The sequence below is a fragment of the Zingiber officinale genome, chromosome 2A (genome assembly GCF_018446385.1).
Source record: "Zingiber officinale cultivar Zhangliang chromosome 2A, Zo_v1.1, whole genome shotgun sequence".
In the NCBI taxonomy this organism is placed as follows: Eukaryota; Viridiplantae; Streptophyta; class Magnoliopsida; order Zingiberales; family Zingiberaceae; genus Zingiber; species Zingiber officinale.
The window spans coordinates 66,321,070-66,343,276 of record NC_055988.1 but is presented as its reverse complement, the minus strand read 5'-3'; the positions used below and the strand labels follow the sequence as shown (position 1 = coordinate 66,343,276).

Genomic DNA, 22,207 nt, shown 5'->3' with positions numbered 1-22,207 from the left:
ACGTAGGCAACTTAAATAAGTGCAAACCTTTTTTTCCAATAAATTTTAATTTGTAATTTATAATTTGTAATGTTTAATTTATAATTTATAATTTATAATTTATAATTTATAATTTTTTTAATATAATAATCTTGAACCGTGATGAACCATGAATCGAATCGTGAATCGACGGTTGCAAACCGTGAACTGTAATCGTCTTGGACGATTAAGGTTAAGGGTCAACCTGCTTGGAACCGTCGAACCGTCGGTTCCGAATCGTAGTCAGGTCTATCTAGATCCTTTGTTTTGCAAATTCGATTCATCTTCTCACCTAAGTTATAATTTGGGATCGAGATAGGTGGCCGGAGGTGGGCAAAATGTATGACGCTGAGTAGGTGACGGTCCGCCCACCATTGACGGCCTCTGGCAGTCTATCTTGACCCTAAATTATAATTTGAATGAGAATATAAATCCAGAGGAAATTGCAGTTAAATTTGATCGGATTTTAGCTGTCCGACGTGCAAATTTCTACGAGGGAACTAAGATCCATACAAATTATGAAAGGGACAGTGGCAGACCGGGATTGCGGAGAGGTCTCCGTTGATTTTCTACGTCAATCACTAATCACTGGAAGCCTCTCTATAGTTCTTCCGTCCTTAGCTGGTGTGATAAACAGACAGGAATCGAGATCGAGATTGAGATCGTCTTGCAAAACCAAGGATGTCTTCTCCCGCTGAGTATGAACAATAACTTCGGCATAAGCCCTAATTTCTCTCGTTCCTACAACAGATGTGTTCGTCAATTTTTGCTGTTTGGATTTATATCTTTTGCTTTAAGTTCATCTTTGAATTAAAATTGGTGATAGGTTAGGTTTTGATTGCTGTCTGTTTTTCTGAAGTTTCTCACTCTGATTCTTATATTTGATTTTGGTTCATATGCTGCTGGATCTGTTTGATTGCACTGTCTTTAGTAAGACTTTCATAGAATTCCGAAGTTGACCTGCTCCTTCGTTTTTTCTAATATGATTTACTTCAAGTGTAGGGTATGTTATCTCAAATATTGCGTTTTGTTTTTTCTCTTAGTAATTTAGATAAAGTGTTTTTCTTTTCAGAAGAAGCTCGCACCATAATTTTCCTTTAGCTTTTAGCTGGTCCAAAGATCTGGTGATGTTTGTGTTCATATGGTGTGGAGCATTAGGGGCAAGCAACCTGTATTTCATGTAACTATACTCTTCAACATCCTAGGATAAGTGTAGATCCTAGACAATTGGGTTGGTGTTTCTCTCAATTAATGAAATCAGTCTAACAAGTTTAGGGATAAAGAATAGAGAAGGTCAAGACCTTATGTGCAAAACTGAATCGAAAAACAACTTGAGAATAGAGCTAGAGATGGTTAAGATCTTATGCCCAAAACTGAATAAACGGCAGAAACTAAAAAAGAAAAATATTGCCGTGGAGAGTATCGGAAATTATTGTAGATGAAGCACTTGAAGTTGTAATTGATGTTCTAGTCGAAGTGCCTTTGCTTGGATTTATAGACTTGAAATGGATGGCGTTAGCTTGTAGTCTAGGAGGAGGATCTGTTAGGAGAATCCATGATTAGGACTTTAGGATAGAGTTGGGAGATAGACAGTCTCCTTGATGGAGGTCATGGTGGCTGATATGGTGATAAAGAGGGCCCTATCAAAGATAGCTCAAAGTCAGGAAAAGCGGCTGATGTGGATGTCAAAGTTAAAATAGTCAAAGGCCAGGACCACAGATTAGACGAAGTTGGCCGAACGGGCCTCCAATGCCGGTCGGATGTGACTGTTCGAACGACCATCTTTCGAAAACTTGTAGCTGGGAGTAAGAGACAAATAGTAAACTACCTGGTCTACTGTCCCTGCCGATCAGATGACATATCCGGTCGGACAAAAGGTAACCCTTCGACAAAAGAAAAGCCAAGTGAAGGCCAGGCCGATAGCCTCGTTCGAAACGACCAAGTGGGCAACACCCCCGCCAAAGATCCCGATCGGCCTATAGTGGGACCCACACACATATTTCACCATACTTTTTTGGAAATTTGTGTCGTTGACAACAGAAATTGCCCAGCAAGCAAAAAGTACTTTAGAAGCTTCTAGCCTATCACATTAGAGATTTGTGTGCTCACTTAAGGAAAGGTGTCAGGGATATTTTTTGACTTATCTTTTTCTAAGTTGCTTTGGAAAACGTGCATACGCTTTGAGATGCGTGCACAGATGCTATATTGACACTATAAAAGGGGGTCTCCATTCACAGGTGGATGTAAGCGATGCTTCATTGTTCTACATACTTTTCATTACTGTTCACTGCTACTATTCCATTCTACCAAGCCGGATACTGACTTGAGCATCGGAGGGCCAACGCCGGGGACCCCTTCCCGGCCCGACACTAATGCTCCCGGTTTTGCAGGACAATAAGGAGTCTACTTCCGGTCAGCATCAAAGCCAACACGAAATCTTCTTCCAGTCAACACCAGACGTGCATTCTCAACCTGCCTCTTCTCAGCGTTCGAACAGGATCATATTTGGCCATCTGTGGATACTTCGCCTGATCTGGAACATGAAGATGGAAGACGCTAGATGACTCACCACCGTGATGCTAATCCAAGAAGAGTTGGAGATACTAATTATTGTTCGAGTTGCAAAGATGTTGCAGCAGCAATAGGAGATAGCAGTTGATTGCCAAGCGCCGAATGGCCTAGCTGCATCGGCGATAGGTCAACCAGTTGACCAAAGAGACTGAGCGGACGACCCTGGCTGTAAGCCGAACTACTAGCACGCAACCAAACGCACCGATCCCATACCACAGGGTGTTCTTCCGCACACCCTCAGAAGAGCACGACCGAGCTGAAAGGACGTGAGGATCATCTTTCGAGAATAAGCCTGTCTGGGACACACGGCCGGACACGCGGAAAGGCAAAACACCCTGACTCGACGACTCTCCCGAGCGGATGAACAAATAGTTCTCCCAAGAGATCCTGGATGATCAACTGCCATCCCACTAACCTCTGATGATCGGAGAGTATATAGGGTCAATTGATCCCGAAGATCATCTCATTAAATTCGACAACATGGCCACACTCTACTAGTACACCGACGGAGTCAAGTGTTGAGTATTCCTTACCATGCTCTCCGGATCGACGCAGAGGTGGTTCAAGCGCTTAGCAATCGGCTCAATCTGCAACTTCAAAGACTTCCGAACGACTTTTCTCTAGCATTTTGCTAGTAGCCGCTATTATCAGAAGACAAGTGTAAACCTGTTCGCGATTAAGCAAGGGTCCAAGGAAGCACTGCGGGCCTACATCAAAAGATTCAATCTAGTGGCCATTGACGTCCCATCAGCCACTCAGGAAATCTTAGTAAGCGCCTTTTCCCAAGGACTTACACATAACGATTTCTTCGCACACTCATCAGGAAGCCTGTGAGAGACTTCGACCATCTGCTCGAGAGGGCCACGAAGTACATCAACGTCGAAGAGGCCCAGTCAGCCTGAAAAAAAGAAGTGATCCCCAAGTCGGCGTCTATCCCAGAGCGTTGAACGACCCACACCCATCAGCCGCCAAAAGGGTCTGAGTGGGCAAAATCCAGCAACATCTGGCCCGATCCCATGCGGTCCAGTATGTAGAAGCTGAGCGGGCAAAAGTCACTGAGCCCTGATAGTAGATGTTGTTATTATGCTCTTATCACCACTTAACAACCCACAATATGAGGGATTGCTACCACCTTAACCCTGTTAGGATGTATACTAAAAACCTAGCTTTTTGTATGAATATTTATTTTGAAATGAGAATCACATTGGTCAAATGTCTGCATCTAGTTAAATGCAGTTGTCCATTTAATTTATATTGTAGATAACATGGTGTGTGGTGTCACACAGAAGATAATGTTATCAGTTCCTTATAAATTATAAATATTAGCTCACAACCAAGATCGATTGGGACAAACTATTGGAATGGTTATAGTGTGTTTTGGTATTAGTTTATCTTGACTATAAAATTACACTAGTACACTATGTGTGTATTGAGTAGGACCATTTGAGGTTGTTCCTTTTATACTGACTGCATAAAAGAACAAAACCTCTATTATTATGGATGTGCATACTCTTAATTCCGATATAATAACAAACACATATACTTAGTATTTATTTCTTTAATTTATTAAAGGGTGAGATTTATTCAGTTAAATCAATAGGTCCGATAAGTTGAAAAATAATATTATTTATATGGTGTGCTATTGATTATAAAAGGAAACTGTATCCTAGTGATTTAGGTTGATGATGTCCCCTTGAGGAGCTCATAAGGATTATCATGTAAACCCTGAAGGTGGACTTAGTTCGACATGATAATAAGGTTGAGTGGTACTACTCTTGGAGCTAGATGTTAATTAAGTGAGTTGTCAGTAACCTATTTAATTAACAGACATACGATATCTTAAACACAGGGAGACTAACGCACTCATGATAAGAAGGAGCCTATATTATAATATGGGATTGGTGCGGTAATTCAATAATAACTCTTTAGTGGTATGAGTTATTATTGATAAACTTGAGTTGGGTGTTCGGGTCGAACACAGGAAGCTCAAGTCCATCAGGAGGCCAAAACCAATTCCTCCTCTCGGTCCCTGTTGTAGCTTCTATAAAGCCTCGCATTCACCCATTTTGGTTTTGCTTCCTACCCAAGAAAGGGGCTGACCACATCCTTACTTGGTGCCCAAGCAAGGGGCTGGCCAAGCCTTGCTTCCTACCCAAGAAAGGGGTCGACCAAGCCTTGCTTGGTGCCCAAGCAAGGGGCCGACCAAACCAAAAGGAAAAGAAAAGAAAAGAAAAAGAAAAAGAAAAGAAAAAAAATGGGAGATTTTTTTTTCAACAGAATTAGAGATTTTTCTAAAAAAAAATACTTTGATTCTTTCTTAGAAATTTTCTAAAAAGAATTATATTAATTCTTTCCTAAGAAATTTTTCTAAAAGGAATTATGTTAATTCTTTCCTAGAGATTTTTCTAAAAAGAATTATGTTGATTCTTTTTTAGAAATTTTTTAAAAAGAATTATATTAATTCTTTCTTAAGAAATTTTTCTAAAAAGAATTATGTTAATTCTTTCCTAAAGATTTTTCTAAAAAGAATTATGTTGATTCTTTTTTAGTAGTTTTCTAAAAAGAATTATACTAATTCTTTCTTAAGAATTTTTTCTAAAAAGAATTATGTTAATTCTTTTCTAGAGATTTTTTTTAAACAAAAATCTATTACTTTTTCTACTTTTTTATCTGGGGCAAAGGGTTATAAAAGGAGAGGAGGTTGTGCCACAACAAAACAACAATTCAATTAAGAATTGATAAGTTTCTCTCCACAACTAAAAACCCTCTCCTTTCCCTCAAGGCCGGCGCCTCATTCTTTCTTTTCTTTCCTCTAGGGCCGACGCCCCACTTCTTTTCTTCTTCCCTTTTCTTCCTTCTAGGGCCGGGGTCCTATCTTCTCTTGGTGGCCGGAGCTTGGAAGAAAAGAAAATGAAGAGACGAAGCACCTTGGTGGCCGACGGTTTAGAGGAGAAGAAGAAGAAGGAGGCGTTCTTTTCTTTACATCTTTTGCTGGTAGGCGGCTTGGAAACAAAAAGGGTTCGGGTGTGTTTTTGTCTTGGTAGATCGTCACCCACACAACGTCCAAGAAGAGGAGAGAAATACGGCAGAAGATCAAGAGGTCTTTGTCTATGAAGAAAGGTACAACTAGTTATTTATTCCGTAGTACAACTAGTTTTGTTTTCTTTGTATGGATCCTGAAATACCAACACAAGAGGCTAGCGATTTCGTGTTTTCATTTTTGTGCTTCGATTTGTATTTCGATCTTGTGCTTTGATTGAGGTCTCTATAGTTAAACCTAAGGTTACTGTGAGAAGTTTAAATATTCAATTTCTTTGAAAGGCTTTGTCTAGGAAGTGGTGGATGATCCCATAACCAAGAAGGCCTAGTGCCTCGCCTACGACCGGGAAGCCGATCCTTGAAATAAATATTTAATCAACTTCTGTAATATGGTTTAACTTCAGAAGAACACACGGGTTGAACTTGGAGTAAAAATGTTAAGTTTCGTTTCCAATCCAGGTTTAACTTTGAAGAACGAACTTGGAGTAAAAATGTTAAGTTTCGTTTCCAATCCAAGTTTAGCTTTTGAAGAGCACATGAGTTGTTAGGAAAAGTTCTGTGCTTGTACAATTTTTTTTTTCACAGGGGAAATAGAACGGTATTCCAAGTAGCACCTAGCAAACCTAAAACCACACCTAACTCTCTGAGCATTCCGCTGCCGATCATCATCTCCTGAACGCTACCATCACCGCCGATCAGGCGGACAACATGATGAGGGTAGAACGACTTCCAAGTAGTACAGACCGCAACCCCAACAAAGAGATAATCAGAGGCCTGCCCGAGCGTTAACTGAGCGGTCATGCCCGTCAGCCCGAGAAGAAGAGAATTGTAGCAATGCCACTCAAGGCGCCACTAGCATGATTGCGGGAGGCCCGACCGACGGTGATTCCAACCGGGCTAGGAAATCAAATGCCGGGCGGTTGGAAATCCATGCAGTCAGGTGCAGCAAGGAAAAAGCATAGAGACCATAAATCAGTTTTGGTCCCTAAGATTTGGAGGAGGTAGAAGTTCCTCACGATGACGCCTTGATCATCAGGACGGTAATTGCTAACTATAACATTCACCGCACCTTTATTGATACGGCAGTTTGGTGAATATTATATTCAAGAAGGTGTTTGATCAGTTTCATATCGATCGGAGCGAACTTCAACATATGAGGACTCTACTGTATGGCTTCACGGGTAATGAAGTGTTGCCGATCGGCCAGACTCGGCTGTCTATATCACTTGGAGAAGAGCCACTTGTGACGACGAGGACGATAAATTTCATTGTAGTGGATGCTTTGTCCGCTTATAATGTTATATTACGCTGACCAGCATTGAACGAGTTCTAAGCCGTCGTCTCCACTTTTTGCCAAAAGATCAAGTTTCCTTCCTATGGATAACTTGGTCGGTGAAGTTAAGGGCGACCAGCTTGCAGCTCGTCGTTGCTACGTGGAAATGGTGAAGACTAAGTTGCAAGCCGTTCGGAAGGTCCAACGACTGGAGGTCAATTCAATTCTAGAGGAGCCTCCTGTATTGGTCTATGAAGAAATAGAGGAGGTTCAAGTGCACCCCACCTGACCGGAGGCCACTACTTTTATTGCGGCCGATCTGAGCACAAAAAAGAAGGCCGAACTAGTTGTCCGTCTAAGGTAAAATCATGATATGTTCGCGTAGGCAACTCATGAGCTCCCGGGCATCTTGCCAACAATAGCACTACATGAATTGCATGTCCGATCGGATGTTAGGCCAGTCAAGCAGAAGAAAAGAGATTTCAGCTCGGAACAAAATCAGATTATCTGAGCAGAGGTTGAAAAGTTGCTGGAGGTGGGGCACATTTGAGAAGTACAATTCCTAAGTTGATTTGCCAATGTGGTGTTGATCTCCAAGCCGGGTAACAAATGACGGGTCTACATCAACTTCAGAGATCTAAACAAGGCATGCCTAAGGACTGCTACCCTCTACTGCTCATCGATCAGATGGTTGACTCTACGGTAGGCTGCAAGCTGATCTGCATACTGGAAGCGTATCAGGGCTACCATCAGGTTCCTTTCACTAAGGAAGATTAAGAAATGGCCAACTTCATCACGGCAGACGGAACCTTTTACTACAACGTCATGCCATTTAGGCTGAAGAACGCCAGATTCACCTATCAAAGATTGATGAACAAGGTATTTCGGTGGCAGATCGATAGAAATATGAAGGTATATGTTGACGACATATTGATAAAATCCCTCCGAGTTGCTGATCTATGTGTAGATATAGACATGTCGAACCTTGAGAAAGTACAGAGTCAAGCTCAACCCTAGAAAGTACTTGTTAGGAGTAAGGAGTGGACGATTCCTCAGTTATATTGTAACTGAGCGGGGAACCAAAGCAAATCCTAATAAAGTGAAGGCACTCCAAGACATGCCCCCTTTGCGTAATTTGAAGGAAGCTCAACGACTGATCGGACAAATTACAGTCTGCCAAGATTAATCTCCAAGTCTTCTGATCGAAGCCAGCCATTCTTTAAAATTCTACTCCGAGCTACCAAGTTGTAATGGGACGCTGAATGCGATAAAGCGCTGGAGGAACTCAAGAATCATTTAACTTCTTTACCTGTATTGGCAAAACCCATCACTGACGAGTCGCTTTGGATGTACTTGTCTTTTATAGAGCGAGCGGTCAGATCGGCGTTGGTACGACAGAACAACACTGAACAACAATTGTTATATTTCTTGAGTCATTTATTGAAAGATGTCGAATGCTGCTACACCTGTCTTGAGAAGTTGACGTACAAGCTGGTCCTGGCCGCTCGGTTACACCCTTATTTTCTTACATCATATAATTGTCTTAACTAACAGTACACTAGGGAGAGTACTCCTCAATCCGGAGGCGTCCGAGCGGCTAATAATGTGGACTACGGAGTTGAGTGAATTTGATATACAGTACCAGTCCAGATCAGTGATTAAGGCGTAAGCCTTAACCGATTTTGTGACTAAAATATAGAACGCCGAGCTAGAGGCAACTTGAAAAATATATGTGGATAGGTCGTCCACTCAGTAGGGCAGCGGTGTGGGCATACTTTTGATATCACCACGTGAATACAGAATGCAAATGCCTGTTCAACTGGACTACTAGGTTATAAATAATGAAGCAAAATGTGAAACTTTTATCGCCGGTCTGCAGGCAGTTCAGCATGTGGAAGCCTTAAGGGTCCTTATCCACTCAGATTCCTAATTGGCAGCTCAATAGTTTTCAGGTACTTTCGAAATAAATAATGTCAGACTGAAATTATATGTCGAGACTTTCGAAAAATTAAAGACAGGATTCCAAGAGGTGATCGTGTAAAAGATCCCTCAGGTGGACAATCAATATGTGAATGAGCTGACCAAGCTAACAAGTTCTTTAAGCCTCGTAGTGTTGGATAAGCCAATCAAGCAGGTGATGTTGGTGGCTCATATCGAGAGACCGGCTGAAATAGGAGCACAAAGTGATTAGAGTACCCCTTTGATTGATTTTCTCCGATCGGGCAATGCGTCAGCTAATCGAGAGCAGGCTCGATTAATAAAAAAGAAAGCTGGGTGGTTCACATTAATAGGAGACCACTTATACAAGAGAGCTTTCTCGAGGCCTTTGCTCAAATGCATCATGATAGGCTTCTCAGACGGGATCACATCAGATTAGAAGATGAGCAGTACATCTTGCAAGAAGTACACTAGGGTTCTTGTGGCAGTTATCCGGGCGGCCGTTCGCTCGGAAAATCTTATTAGCTGGATATTTTTTGCCCACTTTGCAAGTAGATGCCGCTCGGATAGTGGTGGCTTGCCTATCATGTCAGAGATAACAAAAGATATCGCATGACCTACAGAAGAGCTAAAGGCATCCATTAACTCTTGTTCATTCGACATGAATATTGTTGGACCTCTCCCCATGGCGTTCGATTAGAGGAACTTTCTTCTCGTAGCCGTGGAATACTCTAAATGCGTGGAAGCCGAATCACTGACCAAGATAATTGAGCAGATGGTTAGCAAATTCTTACGGCAAAATATTGTGTGTCGGTTCATCGTTTCTCACAAACTTGTCTCTTACGCTTCCAGACTCTCACGTAGGCTAACTAAGTTATAAGCGAGCAAGACCCTCGTGCTTAGTATTCCAGACTCTCAAGCTGCTCGGTCTGATTATAAGTGAGCATGCTTTCACGCTTCCAGACTCTCGTGTCGGCTGGCCAAGTTATAAGAGAGCAAGACCCTTGTGCTAAGTGTTCCAGACTCTCGAGCCGCTCGGTCGGGTTATAATTGAGTATTCTCTCACGCTTCTAGATTCTCGCGCCAGTTGGTTGAATTATAAGGGAGCAAGACTCTGGCGCTAAGTGTTCTAGACTCTCGAGCCGCTTGGTCGAGTTATAAGTGAGCATGCTCTCACGCTTCCAGAATCTCATGCCGGCTAGCCGAATTTTAAGCGAGCAAGGCCCTTGCACTAAGTGTCCCAGACTCTTGCATCATTCAAGTGAGTTATAAATGAGCATTCTCTCATGCTTTTAGACTCTTGAGCCATTCGACCAAGTTATAAGCGAGTAAAGCCCTTGCACCTAAGTGTCCCAGACTCTCACACCATCTAGGCGAGTTATAAGTGAGCATGCTCTGACGCATCCAGACTCTTGAGCCGTTTTGCCAAGTTATAAGTGAGCAAAGCCCTCACGCCCAAGTGTCCTAGATTCTCACATCGTTTGGGTGAGTTATAAGTGAGCAAAGCCCTCGTGCTTATGTGCCCAGACTTTCACATCGTTCGGGCGAGTTATAAGCGAGCAAGGCCCTCGCGCTAAGTGTCCCAGACTCTCGAGCCGCTCGACCAAGTTATAAGTGAGGATGCTCTCACGCTTTCAGACTCTCGCTCCAGTTGGCCGAGTTATAAGCGAGCAAGACCGTTGCGCTAAGTGTCCCAGACTCTCGCACTGTTTGAGCGAGTTATAAGTGAGCATGCTCTCATGCTTCTAGACTCTTAAGCCATTCAACCAAGTTATAAGCGAGCAAAGCCCTCGCTCCTAAGTATCCTAGACTCTCGCACCGTTTTGAAGAGCTATAAGTGAGTAAACTCTCACGCTTCCAAACTCTTGAGCCATTCAACCAAGTTATAAACAAGCAAAGCCCTCGCACCTAAGTGTCCTAGACTCTCGCACCGTTCGGACGAGTTATAAGTGTGCAAGCTCTCACGCCTCCAGACTCATGGGCCATTTGACCAAGTTATAAGTGAGCAAAGCCCTCACACCTAAGTGTCCCATACTCTCGAACCGTTTGGACGAGTTATAAGCGAGCAAGGCCCTCAGCTAAGTGTTACAGATTCTTGCACCGTTCGGTCGAGTTATAAGTGAGCATGCTCTCACATTTCTAGTCTCTTGAGCTGTTCGGCCAAGTTATAAGTGAGCAAAGCCCTCGTACCAAATATCCTAGAATATCGAGTCGTTCGGTAGAGTTGCGAGCAAACTTAGCTCTCGAGCTTCGTATTGCTCTCACGTTAAGTAAATCGAAGAAACCAAGTCTCGAAGACGAAAAGTAAAGGTTAGCATGAACAAGAATTCTAAAATGTAGAACGGACGTGCATCAAGTTAAACTTAGTGAATTTTTATAAGAAATACTTGGTTGCTACAAAAAGTTGTGGACAAGGTTAAGAGAAATCTACGCCAGATCGACAATTACATCATTTGGGAGCGAATCTACGATTTTCTCCCTCTTGATGAACTGGGTCGAGACCTCGGTGGAAAGATAGCCGCTCACCTCTAGCTGCTGAAGGGTCCCATCAATGTCGTAGCCAAACAGGTGGAGAGTCCGATTGGTCAACATCTGGTTAAAAGCCTCCGAGCGAAGGTACTTGACTCTAAAAGCCTCAAGCCGACAGAGCTCCTCTTCCTTGAACTTAGAAAATTGGGCTTGGGAGGCCTCCAACGCAGCTTTTGATGCTAGTAGCTCGCCGAGCTAGAGTTCGTGGACCGCTTGCTCGATCGTACGGCAAACCTGTTCTGCAGCCAGTGTGGCTTCTGCTTCCTTAAGATTTTTCGGCAGGACCTGAGCTTCTTTGTTCTTTATATCTAAGTCCTCAATGGCTCTGAGATTCCTGACATTCACAGAGTTAATCTTGATTTCAAAGTTATGAGCCTGCTTGATCAACTGGTCGAGCTGGAGGGCTTGATCATAATTTTTGTTTTTCTCCACGGTTAGCGCCCGCTCTGACCTTAAGAGCTACTCGGAGGTCGTGTCTAAGTCTTTCTTTAGCTGGGTCACTTAAGCAGTTAGTCAATCGACTAAGGCCTGCAAGGCGCTTGTCTCCCCCGACCGAGATCTGTAGCTGTTTGTTTTCATGTTCGAGGAAGGCTAGTCTTTGGCACATGACCAGACTTTCTACCCAGAATTGCAAGCAAAAAAAAAGTCAGTTATGATCGACCGGGAAAATGAATAAGAAAACTCCAGATAAGCTTACCCAGTTGATTTCTGGCTGAAGCTGTCAGCGAGGTTACCAGGTGGAATAGTGGCCGCCCTGGCCCTAGCATCCGCTCAGGTCTGGGCCAAGGGACCCTATATCTGGATCTTATGTTCGGGGGAGCGCGGCTCGGCGTCGTCCGGATGGTGCTAGTCATTGGTAGGTAATTTGATGATGACCGTGATATGTCTACGGCCGCTCGGGTCCGAGGGTTTTGAAGTCGCTCTACCCTTGGACTTGGATAGGGGAGTGGAATGGATAACAAATGTAAGGGTCGCTGGGTCAGCCGGTGGAGGCATCAAGTAGGAGATTGGCTATGCTATGGTTGCCCCGACCGGCAGCTTGGATAGGGAAGGAGTCCAATCGGATGACGGAGGAGTTGGCAGGCCGATCGTCCTTTCAGGGATAGTGGATGAGGAGGTCTCCCCCCTCTTCGATGGAGGCCGAGGAGCTGACGCGGCCACAGAGGTCTGCGGAACAGAGGCCTCCGAGCGAGAGGAAGCCTTTGTCGGAGGCCTTTTCTGACGTTGGCACTAGATCAGTGGCTTGCCAGATGTTGCTAATTTTGACGGAACCGCTATTAGCATTATAGAGGAGCACTCGAGAAGCATCTCGCCAGTGTTAGCCGTGACATCACTAGTTGCTGCCCGACTTGCTTTTGCTTCGCCGGTTAGTTGTTCAGATGGCCTGACTAGCAACATCCCTAGCTTTCCAGCTCGGCTGCCCTTGGGCGTTGATTTTCACATGAGTTAGTTTGCCCTTGCCGCTGAGCATCGCCTTGAACAGGACTTGGACTGCGAAAAAGAAAAAGAAATCAGTTAGATTAAAAAATGACAAAAGGAAAAATGACTTCCCAAAGGAGTCGGGCAACCGAGCTCGGATTGGACTCAGCTTGGATGTATACAAGATGCCTTCCAGTAGCAACTTGTGTATATGGTATTTCTAACTAGCTAGGTGCACGATTGTTTGAAGGTAGGTCGGCTCCCATTGGTACTTTCCTAGCGCAGGGGATTTCAACAACTCCATTTTCTAGGCTAGGAAGTTGGACGTAGAAGTAGTGAGACTTCCAACTCTTATTGGATGTGGGCATCTTTTCAAAATAGATGGCGCCCACTCGAGCTTGAAAGGGAAAGACGCCTAGCTTAGATACTTTTGGGTAATAAAAATAATGAAAAATGCGAGGCAAAAGAGGAATTTTGTATACACGGAATAATACCACAATGCCACATAGTAGCCTAAAGGAATTAGGCACTAACTGCGATAAAAGGATGTGAAAATGTCTACAGACTTCAGAAATAAAAGGATGGATGGGAAAGTGCAGGCCGACATATAATTGGTCCTTAAAGAACGAGAGGAAACCATCAGGAGGAGTATGGGGACGACCATAGGCAGAAGGGATTATGACCTAGTGATCGTCGGGGATTGGTAGGTCATCTTCATTTGGTCCACCTCGTCACCATTGAAGTCAGACTTGGTGGAGGTGTACCACAACTCGGGGATAGCCTGAGGTGGAGAAGGAGAACGTGCCATGAAAAGGGAGATGAAAAGAAAAGATCGAAAGGAGAAGGAAAGGACTTACTTAAAAAGAAAGGACGCTGGCGATGAGCAGAGAATAAGAAGCAAGAAGCGAAGAGGTAAATCGCGGTGAAGACGAAGACAATGCATAGAAAGAAGAAATAAAGGGTTTAAAAACCCTGCTGACGGCTGCCTTGAGCCGTCCAATCAAGGGTTTGAGAAAAACAAGGCTTAATCTAGGCTGTCGAATTTGAAAAATAGCTATCACATCAAATCCCAACAGTCGCCTGTCACATCACACATGCGACAGCAGAAGATTGCAACACGTGGCATTCAAATACAGATGACATTAATAAGAAATGGAAGCGTATGATTAAAAGGCGTGGTCAACATGCTAGCAGAGGATTTCAATGATTTCCAAGAAACTAGGGTGACGTTGGCAGCAATTAAAAGGCACTAAGATGAGTGGCCGCTCGGAAAGTAAGTCAGAAAAGGCTAAAGAAGCTAATAAACGGCTAAGTGTGGTTCACATTGGGTTTGAGCGGCATCAGTCTCATTATCTCCCGCTCGGGAAGTAAGTCAAAAAAGGCTAAAGAAGCTAATAAACGACTTAGTGTGGTTCACATTGGGTCCAAACGACGTCAATATCGGAGTCTCCCAATCGGGAATTGTCCAGTCAGTCAGACTTGCAACCTCCTTCGATTAGACTTGAGAGGAAGACTTGTGATATAGTGATGAAGAGGGGGCCCTACCAAAGATGGGTCAAAGCAGAGAAGAGCGGCTGACGTGGAAGTCAAAGTCAAAATAGTCAAAGGCCCAGGACCACAGATCAGGTGAAGTTGACCGAATGGGCTTACAATGTCGGTCGGACGTGACCGTCCCAATGACCATCCTCTGAAAACTTGCAATTGGGAGTAAGAGACAAATAGTAAATTGCCCGGTTCACCGTCCCTGCCGATCAGACAGCATGTCCGGTTGAACAAAAGGTAGCTCTCCGACAAAAGAAAAGCCAAGCGAAGGCCAGACCAATAGCCCTATTTGGAATGGCCGAGCGGGCGGCATCCCCACCAAGCGGATCTCGATCAGCCTATAGTGGGACCCACATACATATCTCATCGTACTCTTTTGGAAGTTTGTGCCATCGACAACAGAGAATGTCTAACAAACAAACAATACTTTAGAAGCTTATAGTCTGTCACATCATAGATTTACGTGAGGAAAGGTATTAGGGACACTTTTTGACTTGTCTTTTCCTATGACGCTTTGGAAAACATGTATATGCTTTGAGATGCGTGTGCAGATGCTATAGTGACACTATAAAAGGGGGTCTCCATTCACAGGCAAAGGTATGCGATGCTTCATTGTTCTACATACTCTTCACTATTGTTCACTGCTACTATTCCATTCTACCAAGCCGGATACTGACTTGAGCATAGGAAGTCCAACTTCGGGGAATCTTTCCTAACTCGGCATTAACACTCCCGGTTTTATAGGATAACAAGGAGTCTTTTTCTAGTCCGCATTAGTGCCATCGCGATGTCTTCTTTTAGTCAACACCAAAGCCGCATTCCCATCCTGCTATCTTCTCAATTTTCGGACAGGATCAATGACAATTTGCAAGTGAGCCATCATCCAAGGCATTTGTTAAGATGGTAAACTAATTTGTAACCGATCCTTGGGACTGGAATCCATCCAAGTGGGATTAATCCAAAAAGAGTGGATCATTGTGGGCTCATATATTCTTATAGCATAAGCTTCAAACATTTTTTGTCTTGTCATTTATCTTGCTCTATCTAAAAAATAAGTTTCTCTGACTGTGATCTCATGAAACTTGTAATTTCTCATGTACCTATTCTAGATATTTGAACACATCTATATACATTGGTTTGTTAATGTCACATAAGACCTAGAGTCCAAGGTAGCTACAATTTGTAGTTGACTCGGAGGGTGCATAGTTTATAATTGCAAGAAAATTCCAACTTTTTTCAAGTTTAACATGAAAAGGCACCAGATTGTATCATGCAAATTTGCACGGTCAAAGCATTTAATTGATCACATAATTTCTAATCCTTTGCCCTACTCACTAAGATCTACCACCTCAACCATAGAAAACCACCTTCCAAAATTTTTAATTTAAAATCATCCATCTATATATTTAAGCATGCCATTCTATTGTATATGAAAGCAAATATCATGACTTTTGAAATGAAATCTCAACATTGTCCTTGTGACAAATATTCTTAAGAAACATTGAGGTCATGGTACAATGCTCCGACTTCCAAGAAATATGTAATGAAATTACTTAGGTGATTCAAGACTTAGGAATCTTGTTTTAGAGAATAGGGGGAAACGAAGAAGATGGGTGAATATGGATTGTGGTCACATAGCCCTCATATTTTTTTCATGGTCCAGGAACAAAAAACAAACCATTTATAGGATCTCTTTTATACATTTATTTCTTTGACATGGCTTACAATAATAAGAGAACCTGATAAAGAATTGTTGGCTGCTGCAAATATATGCTTGCATAAGTCCCTATCCAAGAAAGAGAGGGCATTCTAACAGTGTTCCTGCTGAAGAAGAGTTTTATATTTGGGATTCACATAGCTTTACCCTTAACTGTCTAATGTTTTGAAAAACAAATTAGTTGAATGTTTTACCATGTCCTTTTCTACATCTTTAACTGTAACTTTTAATTTCTTTAAAGCAAAAAAGGAAGAATCTCATCAGGTTAACAGTAGAACTGGGTAAATCAAATCTAATGGATTGAATGGGCAAAATCATAAAGGTGGAAGCAAGGTTTAAAATCTTGACTTGTGCCGAGATTTCGATCCCCGACCAGAATGATATGATTTCGGTATCGTATGGTACTATGCTGATACGATTTAGGTATTTTTTTTATTTATATATAGTAATTATTAGATAAATATATTTATTGTGTATAATTTAAAAATAAGTTGTATATTAATTTTATTTAAACTCTCTATTATTAAACAACTTAATATTGTTAGAAAAAATAATTAAATATATATATTTTTTTAAAGAAAATTGATCTATCAGTAATTCGAATTAAATAATCATAATTATATAAATTAGTACAAAATACTATTTTATATATAATAATTATATAAATTAACTATTTATTTATTTAATTAATTAATAGTTTAAATAATATATATTTAAAATAGTAAAAAAAATAGAATATCAATTAAACATTAAAATAGTAAAAAAAATACAAAATAATTAAAAAATAAAAAAAAATTAAAAAAATATCAGAGTATAAATTTGATTTATTAAAATTTTTATAATTTTTTTAAAAAAATTTTAAACAATTTTTAATTTTTTTATAATTTTTAAATAAAATTTAAAACATTAAAAGTAATTTCAAAATATTATTTAATAAAATTTATTAATTTTTTAAAAAAATTTTAAATTTTTTTTATATTTTATTGGAATAATTTAATTAGGGTTAATGAAAGTCTCTTTCAAATATCAAGTAAGAATTGTTTGGTTTATTTAATTTGTAATATTAATTTTGCACTGCAACGCCTCCAAAGCCTGTGGACGCCTCTGACGGCGTCGGAGGCACTGACGATGCTTTTGACGGCATCGGAAGCGACGCGGGCAGGCCTGCGATGCCTCCGACGGCGCTGGAGGTGTCAAATGATGCTTCCAGCGGTGCCGGAATTGTCCCACGATGCTTCCGGCTAGGCCGGAAGCATCCCGCGATGCTTTCGGCGGGGTCGGAAGCATCCTGCGATGCTTTTAACTCTGCTAGAAATATTACATCACGACGCCTCCAGCGCCGGCAACGCTTCAGGTGCCCCACAATGCCTCCGAGGGCATTGGAAGCGTCCGACGACACATCCTTGTTGTTCAAGACGTGCACGCGTGACGTGCCGATTTTGCCTCCCTGACGGAATAGTAAAAACTGCCTGTGCCGGATGGCACAGAACAATATTTCATTCGCTAGGTGGAAGTGTAGGAGCTGGGATCACAGAGTTCCCTTGGTACTTCAGACTTGTAACTTACACTATAAAAGGTACAAGGTTCAGTTACTCAAACCCCTTAATTAAGGTCTAATTGCACTTTGCAGTGCATTCTCGCCAGATTTCAGAATTGAAGTACCCTGGAGCATTATTTTATTTTATTTTTGCCTAGTCAACCAAAAATTGATTTAATGCGGATTGGTTTTCATGAACCAAACTTAAGTAAAACTCTCTGATGCCTTGGCAAATGCTTGGATTTAAGCTGTGATTGATCGAAAAAAATATTAATCCAAATTTTTGTTAACTAAAAAATTGAGACAATTTCTTCTTTGCTGACCAGGTGTAGATGACTATTTTTTTTGACTCAGTGTTTTGTTCATGGGTCATCATCATCAAACTGTAAAAGTTCAATTCTTTGGCATTTAGTTAATGGATTTTATCCCTCCATTAAAATCTTTGCAAGACCACATTACAAATATCCAAATCAGTTACTTATTTTTAATTAAATTAATTAGAGTTATCTTTGATCTCCCTCTCCCTCTTATACTTTCAACTCTAATTGATTCAATCCTTCTAACTATAGAATCCATTCCATTGGTTTTCTTTGAACATCTAACATTTTCCTCTTATTTTATCTCAAAGAGCTATACTTAATTGCTCACACTATGCAATCTTGAAACTAAGGATTAATTACATATAATAGGCCTAATCAAGGAGTCCTTGTAATTAATCCAAAATGTAAACACGAAAATATTATGTTCTATTTATTGATACATAGCTGTGAGCATACATAAATATATCACCAATTGATGAACTATATGCTTTTGCAATAGGAATGCTGTATTCTGTAGGCTTATTTTCTGAGCGTTTTTCTGTTATTTATGCATGTTGGTCCATGGCCTTGTACTTGTTAACAAGTTCAAAGATATTTATTCTCAAATTCAAGATGCTTACTACAATTAGTCAACAGCAACTGAAATGGTTGAGTCTTGAACCTATTATCATGCATTTGATATATCATTTACTAAGTGCATCTCCTTCCAGATTCTACAAATCTCTTCCACCACTGAGCAAGTCTTATGGGACTCTCTGCTTTTTGACTACTGCAGCAGTCAAATTGGGTTTATTAGGCTATGGAAGTATTGCCTTGGAATATCATCCAGTATTTACTAAGTTTCAGGTAGATACTGCCCTTTTGCTCCTTTGCTAGGTACAATCAATTATATTTTTGGTTGTTGTTGGTTATATATCTATATATAACCAACATTTGATTGTGCATTATTTTGTGTGTATTATTCTTTTACCACCTCAACTAATAACTTTATATATCCCATCTTAACATTCTCATCCCCACTAAATTATTTTGTATGTATCATTCCTTTACCGCCTAAATAATTTAGTAGAGGAGAATCTTAAGATGGCATATATGAAGTTATTAGTAGAGAGAAAAGATGTTACTTCTCATAGGCAATTTGATTAGGAAAAAATATATATCAAAATCATGGTTTAAAATTTTGCCTCGAGCCAGGCGTTTCGATTTCAGATCAGAACGATATAATTTCAGTATCGTATCATGCCGTACCGATAGAATTTCGGTACTTTTTAAAAATTTTAAATATAAGTGTATATTAAGTTTTATTAGATAAGCACGTTATTGATGTTATATTTTGAAATCTTGAGCTCATATTTCACTATTTTCTCAATAATGCCTATCAAATTTTTATAATTTTGGAACAGTAAATACAGTCGGCATTTCAAACCATGATCAAAATTAGAAAAAATTGATTAAAAAGCTTTGCGTCTTGCTTCATCTTGGAAATTCCAATTTTTTTGGTCCTGTTTTTCTTTGTTGTTATTCACTAATTTATTTGGAATCCTTCCTTTTATTAATCGACTTGCTTATATCTTGGTTATAAAAATTGGCAGCAGCAGTCAGATTTCCAATTGGCTACACTTGGCAAGACCTACAACAAAAAGATTCATCCCTATGACTTCTGTAACACTGCTTCTGTTCCTGTTAGCTGACATATCATTGGGCACTAAATACCTGTAGTTAGTCCCTATGTCAATTACTGTGATCCTATCATTGGTTACCAACACCAATAATTAGTCCCTTCAACACTCTGACATATTCCTTTCCACTTGTAGATTGTGATCATGTTAGTTTAACAACTTCAAATGCTTGTTGTTCCCTTGTTCCAATTTACATATGAAACCTCTCGATCTGTTTTCATTTTCAGATATGGAGGCTTCTTACCAATTTTTTCTTCCTTGGTCCATTTTCATTCCACTTCGGCATACGGCTCATAATGATGTATGGTTGTTTCGATTTGAGTGAGGTTTCGTAAGTGTTTTTGTGATAGTTCATACAATTGTTGTCAAAATTGAAATGTAGAGCAAGATACGGTGTACAATTGGAGAGGGGTCCATTTGATAGGCGCGCAGCAGATTTTCTATGGATGATGTTGTTTGGAGCATTTATCCTACTGGTCAGTGCCTGTTTACCTAGTTTTTATTCAAATCATATTGGTTCTTTTTTGTGTACAGTTGTTGATTCTCAGTCTCTGTTCAATTCCTTCTGTTAGTTTCCAGTAGCAAGCATTAAAAGTTAATGAGTTCACATGGCTTTCTTCTAGGTTTTGTCTGCCATTCCTTTCTTTCGGTTTCGCTTTCTAGGGACGTCTATGGTCTTCATGCTTGTCTATGTTTGGAGCCGAGAATTTCGAACTGCACAGATCAATATATACGGTCTTGTCAGTTTAAGGGTAACATATGCAGCTTTGCTTGATTCCTTTATACAATCAGCAAATTGGAGTGTAATCTTAGTCATGTTTCTTCCAATGTGTAGGCATTTTATCTACCATGGGCATTGCTTATGTTAGATGTCATTTTTGATGATCCCCTTATGCCAGACCTGCTGGGAATTTTTGCTGGTCATGTGTATTACTTCTTAGCAGTGTTACATCCACTTTCTACTGGAAGAAATTTGCTCAAGACTCCGTTCTGGGTGTATCCTTTTATATTAACTAATCTTACACGAGTTATCTTTAATCGAGCCAAATTAGAGTTGGCAATGAGTATCTGATAATCGGGTATCACAGGTAAATTCGTTCAATTCGCGTTTGGGAATTGGGTTATATGCTTAATAATAGGTTCAGATCGTGTACCTGAATATTTTATACATTTAACTCAGGTACCTACGGGCAGATATACCAGTTTAATATCTAAAGTATGAATTTAAGCGATTAGGATAGTGAATACTTATCTAGATCTAGATCAGGTGTGTGCTAATGAAGAATTTCCATATAGGATCTCTTTTTGAGAATGCTCACACAAAGCACAGCACCCTCCTACCCATTGTAAACAATTTGATAAATGAGATTTCATGTCAAATTAGTGTGAACGTTGACCTAGATGATACCAATAGACTTAAACCATAAAAAATGTAAATATAATCTTTGTATCATTTAATTTTAGTTCATTTTGATATCAACTACTATTGACCAAGCTGGTTGGTGATACAAGATGGACAGAATATTTCGGTGTAATTGGTGGGATGAGACTTGACTTAGGTAGGGGATTCTACCAGTCGTCCTTCATGAATATCATACGGGTCATTTGATATTATTAGCGTGCTCGATCATGCTGATTGAGAAACATTATCACATAATTATTTTTGTTAATTTTCATTTAGTTCTTTATTTTCTGAAAACTTGGAAGCCCTGAACTCATTTATTGAAGAACTAACTGTCTGATTAAACTTGATTGATCAAGAATCTGAAATTTTACTGTTTTTTTTTTGCTTCAGTTTGAACCTTGACCATCTGATTTACAGACATAGATTAGTCGCTTCATTGGGTTTGGCAGCACTACCAAATTTTCGTGGCCAGCCAAACACGTCTAATAGCACTGCTAGCGGGGTCTTCCGAGGGAGGAGCTACAGGCTGAACAGATGAAATCACCCTTGTGTTTATCCTCTTTTCTGCACTTTCTATCAACCTGATCATATATTTTGGCGACAACTTTTATTGTGACTTTGCATCTTCGCGTGTAGAAGAAATGAATGAAAGGTGGAACACTTGTTAGGAGTATATGGAATATGAAAATTATCAAAAGATATATTATAGTTGTGTATTTATCAAAGGATACAGTAAAATAATGTGGAATATTCATTTTAATCCTCCTGTCAACCTTTTTTTTTCAGTCGTCATTTTTCAGATATCCGAAGTACATTTTGAATCATTTTGATTTAAAAATAATAGTAATGGTGATGGAGTCAATATTTTTCTTCCTCCTTCTCTTAGTTCGTGCATACCTCGCTGCTCTTCGTAACTCTCTGATTGCAGATATATTTTAGTGGCGAAATTGTCCCCCACTGAAATCTTACGTGTCTTCATGTCCCTGAGGTGACATCAAACATTTCCACCTATAAAACTGAAGTGAACGTGACTCTGCAGTAAAGACTTTTAGGGTTTCCAGTAATAATCTTCTTTCATAATGACGCAAGGAAGTGGGTCAAGTGTATCATCCTTTGTATCTGTAAAGGTATCACCTTAGAAATTCTCTGATTGTGAAAGTACAATGAGTTTTGTTAAAAATTTTACAACTTTTAAATTATAGGATTCAGTTGATGTTGGA

The 22,207-nt window shown here is 40.4% G+C and overlaps 1 protein-coding gene across 1 annotated transcript; it reads left to right on the top strand.

Annotated features, from left to right (window-relative positions):
- Window positions 1–532: 532 nt before the first annotated feature.
- On the top strand, window positions 533–21,747 carry LOC122041155 (derlin-1.1-like). The gene is made up of 7 exons (XM_042600753.1): window positions 533–716; window positions 18,614–18,749; window positions 19,810–19,883; window positions 19,965–20,058; window positions 20,206–20,334; window positions 20,418–20,578; window positions 21,405–21,747. Exons 1-7 carry the CDS (start codon window positions 700–702, stop codon window positions 21,523–21,525), a joined length of 732 nt encoding a protein of 243 aa, XP_042456687.1. The 5' UTR covers window positions 533–699; the 3' UTR covers window positions 21,526–21,747.
- The last annotated feature ends 460 nt before the right edge of the window (window positions 21,748–22,207 follow it).

Coding starts and splice junctions, on each gene's coding strand:
- LOC122041155 (XM_042600753.1), top strand. Junction 20,059..20,205: donor TTGGAGCATTTATCCTACTG/GTCAGTGCCTGT, acceptor GCTTTCTTCTAG/GTTTTGTCTGCCATTCCTTT. Junction 20,579..21,404: donor CTCAAGACTCCGTTCTGGGT/GTATCCTTTTAT, acceptor TCTGATTTACAG/ACATAGATTAGTCGCTTCAT.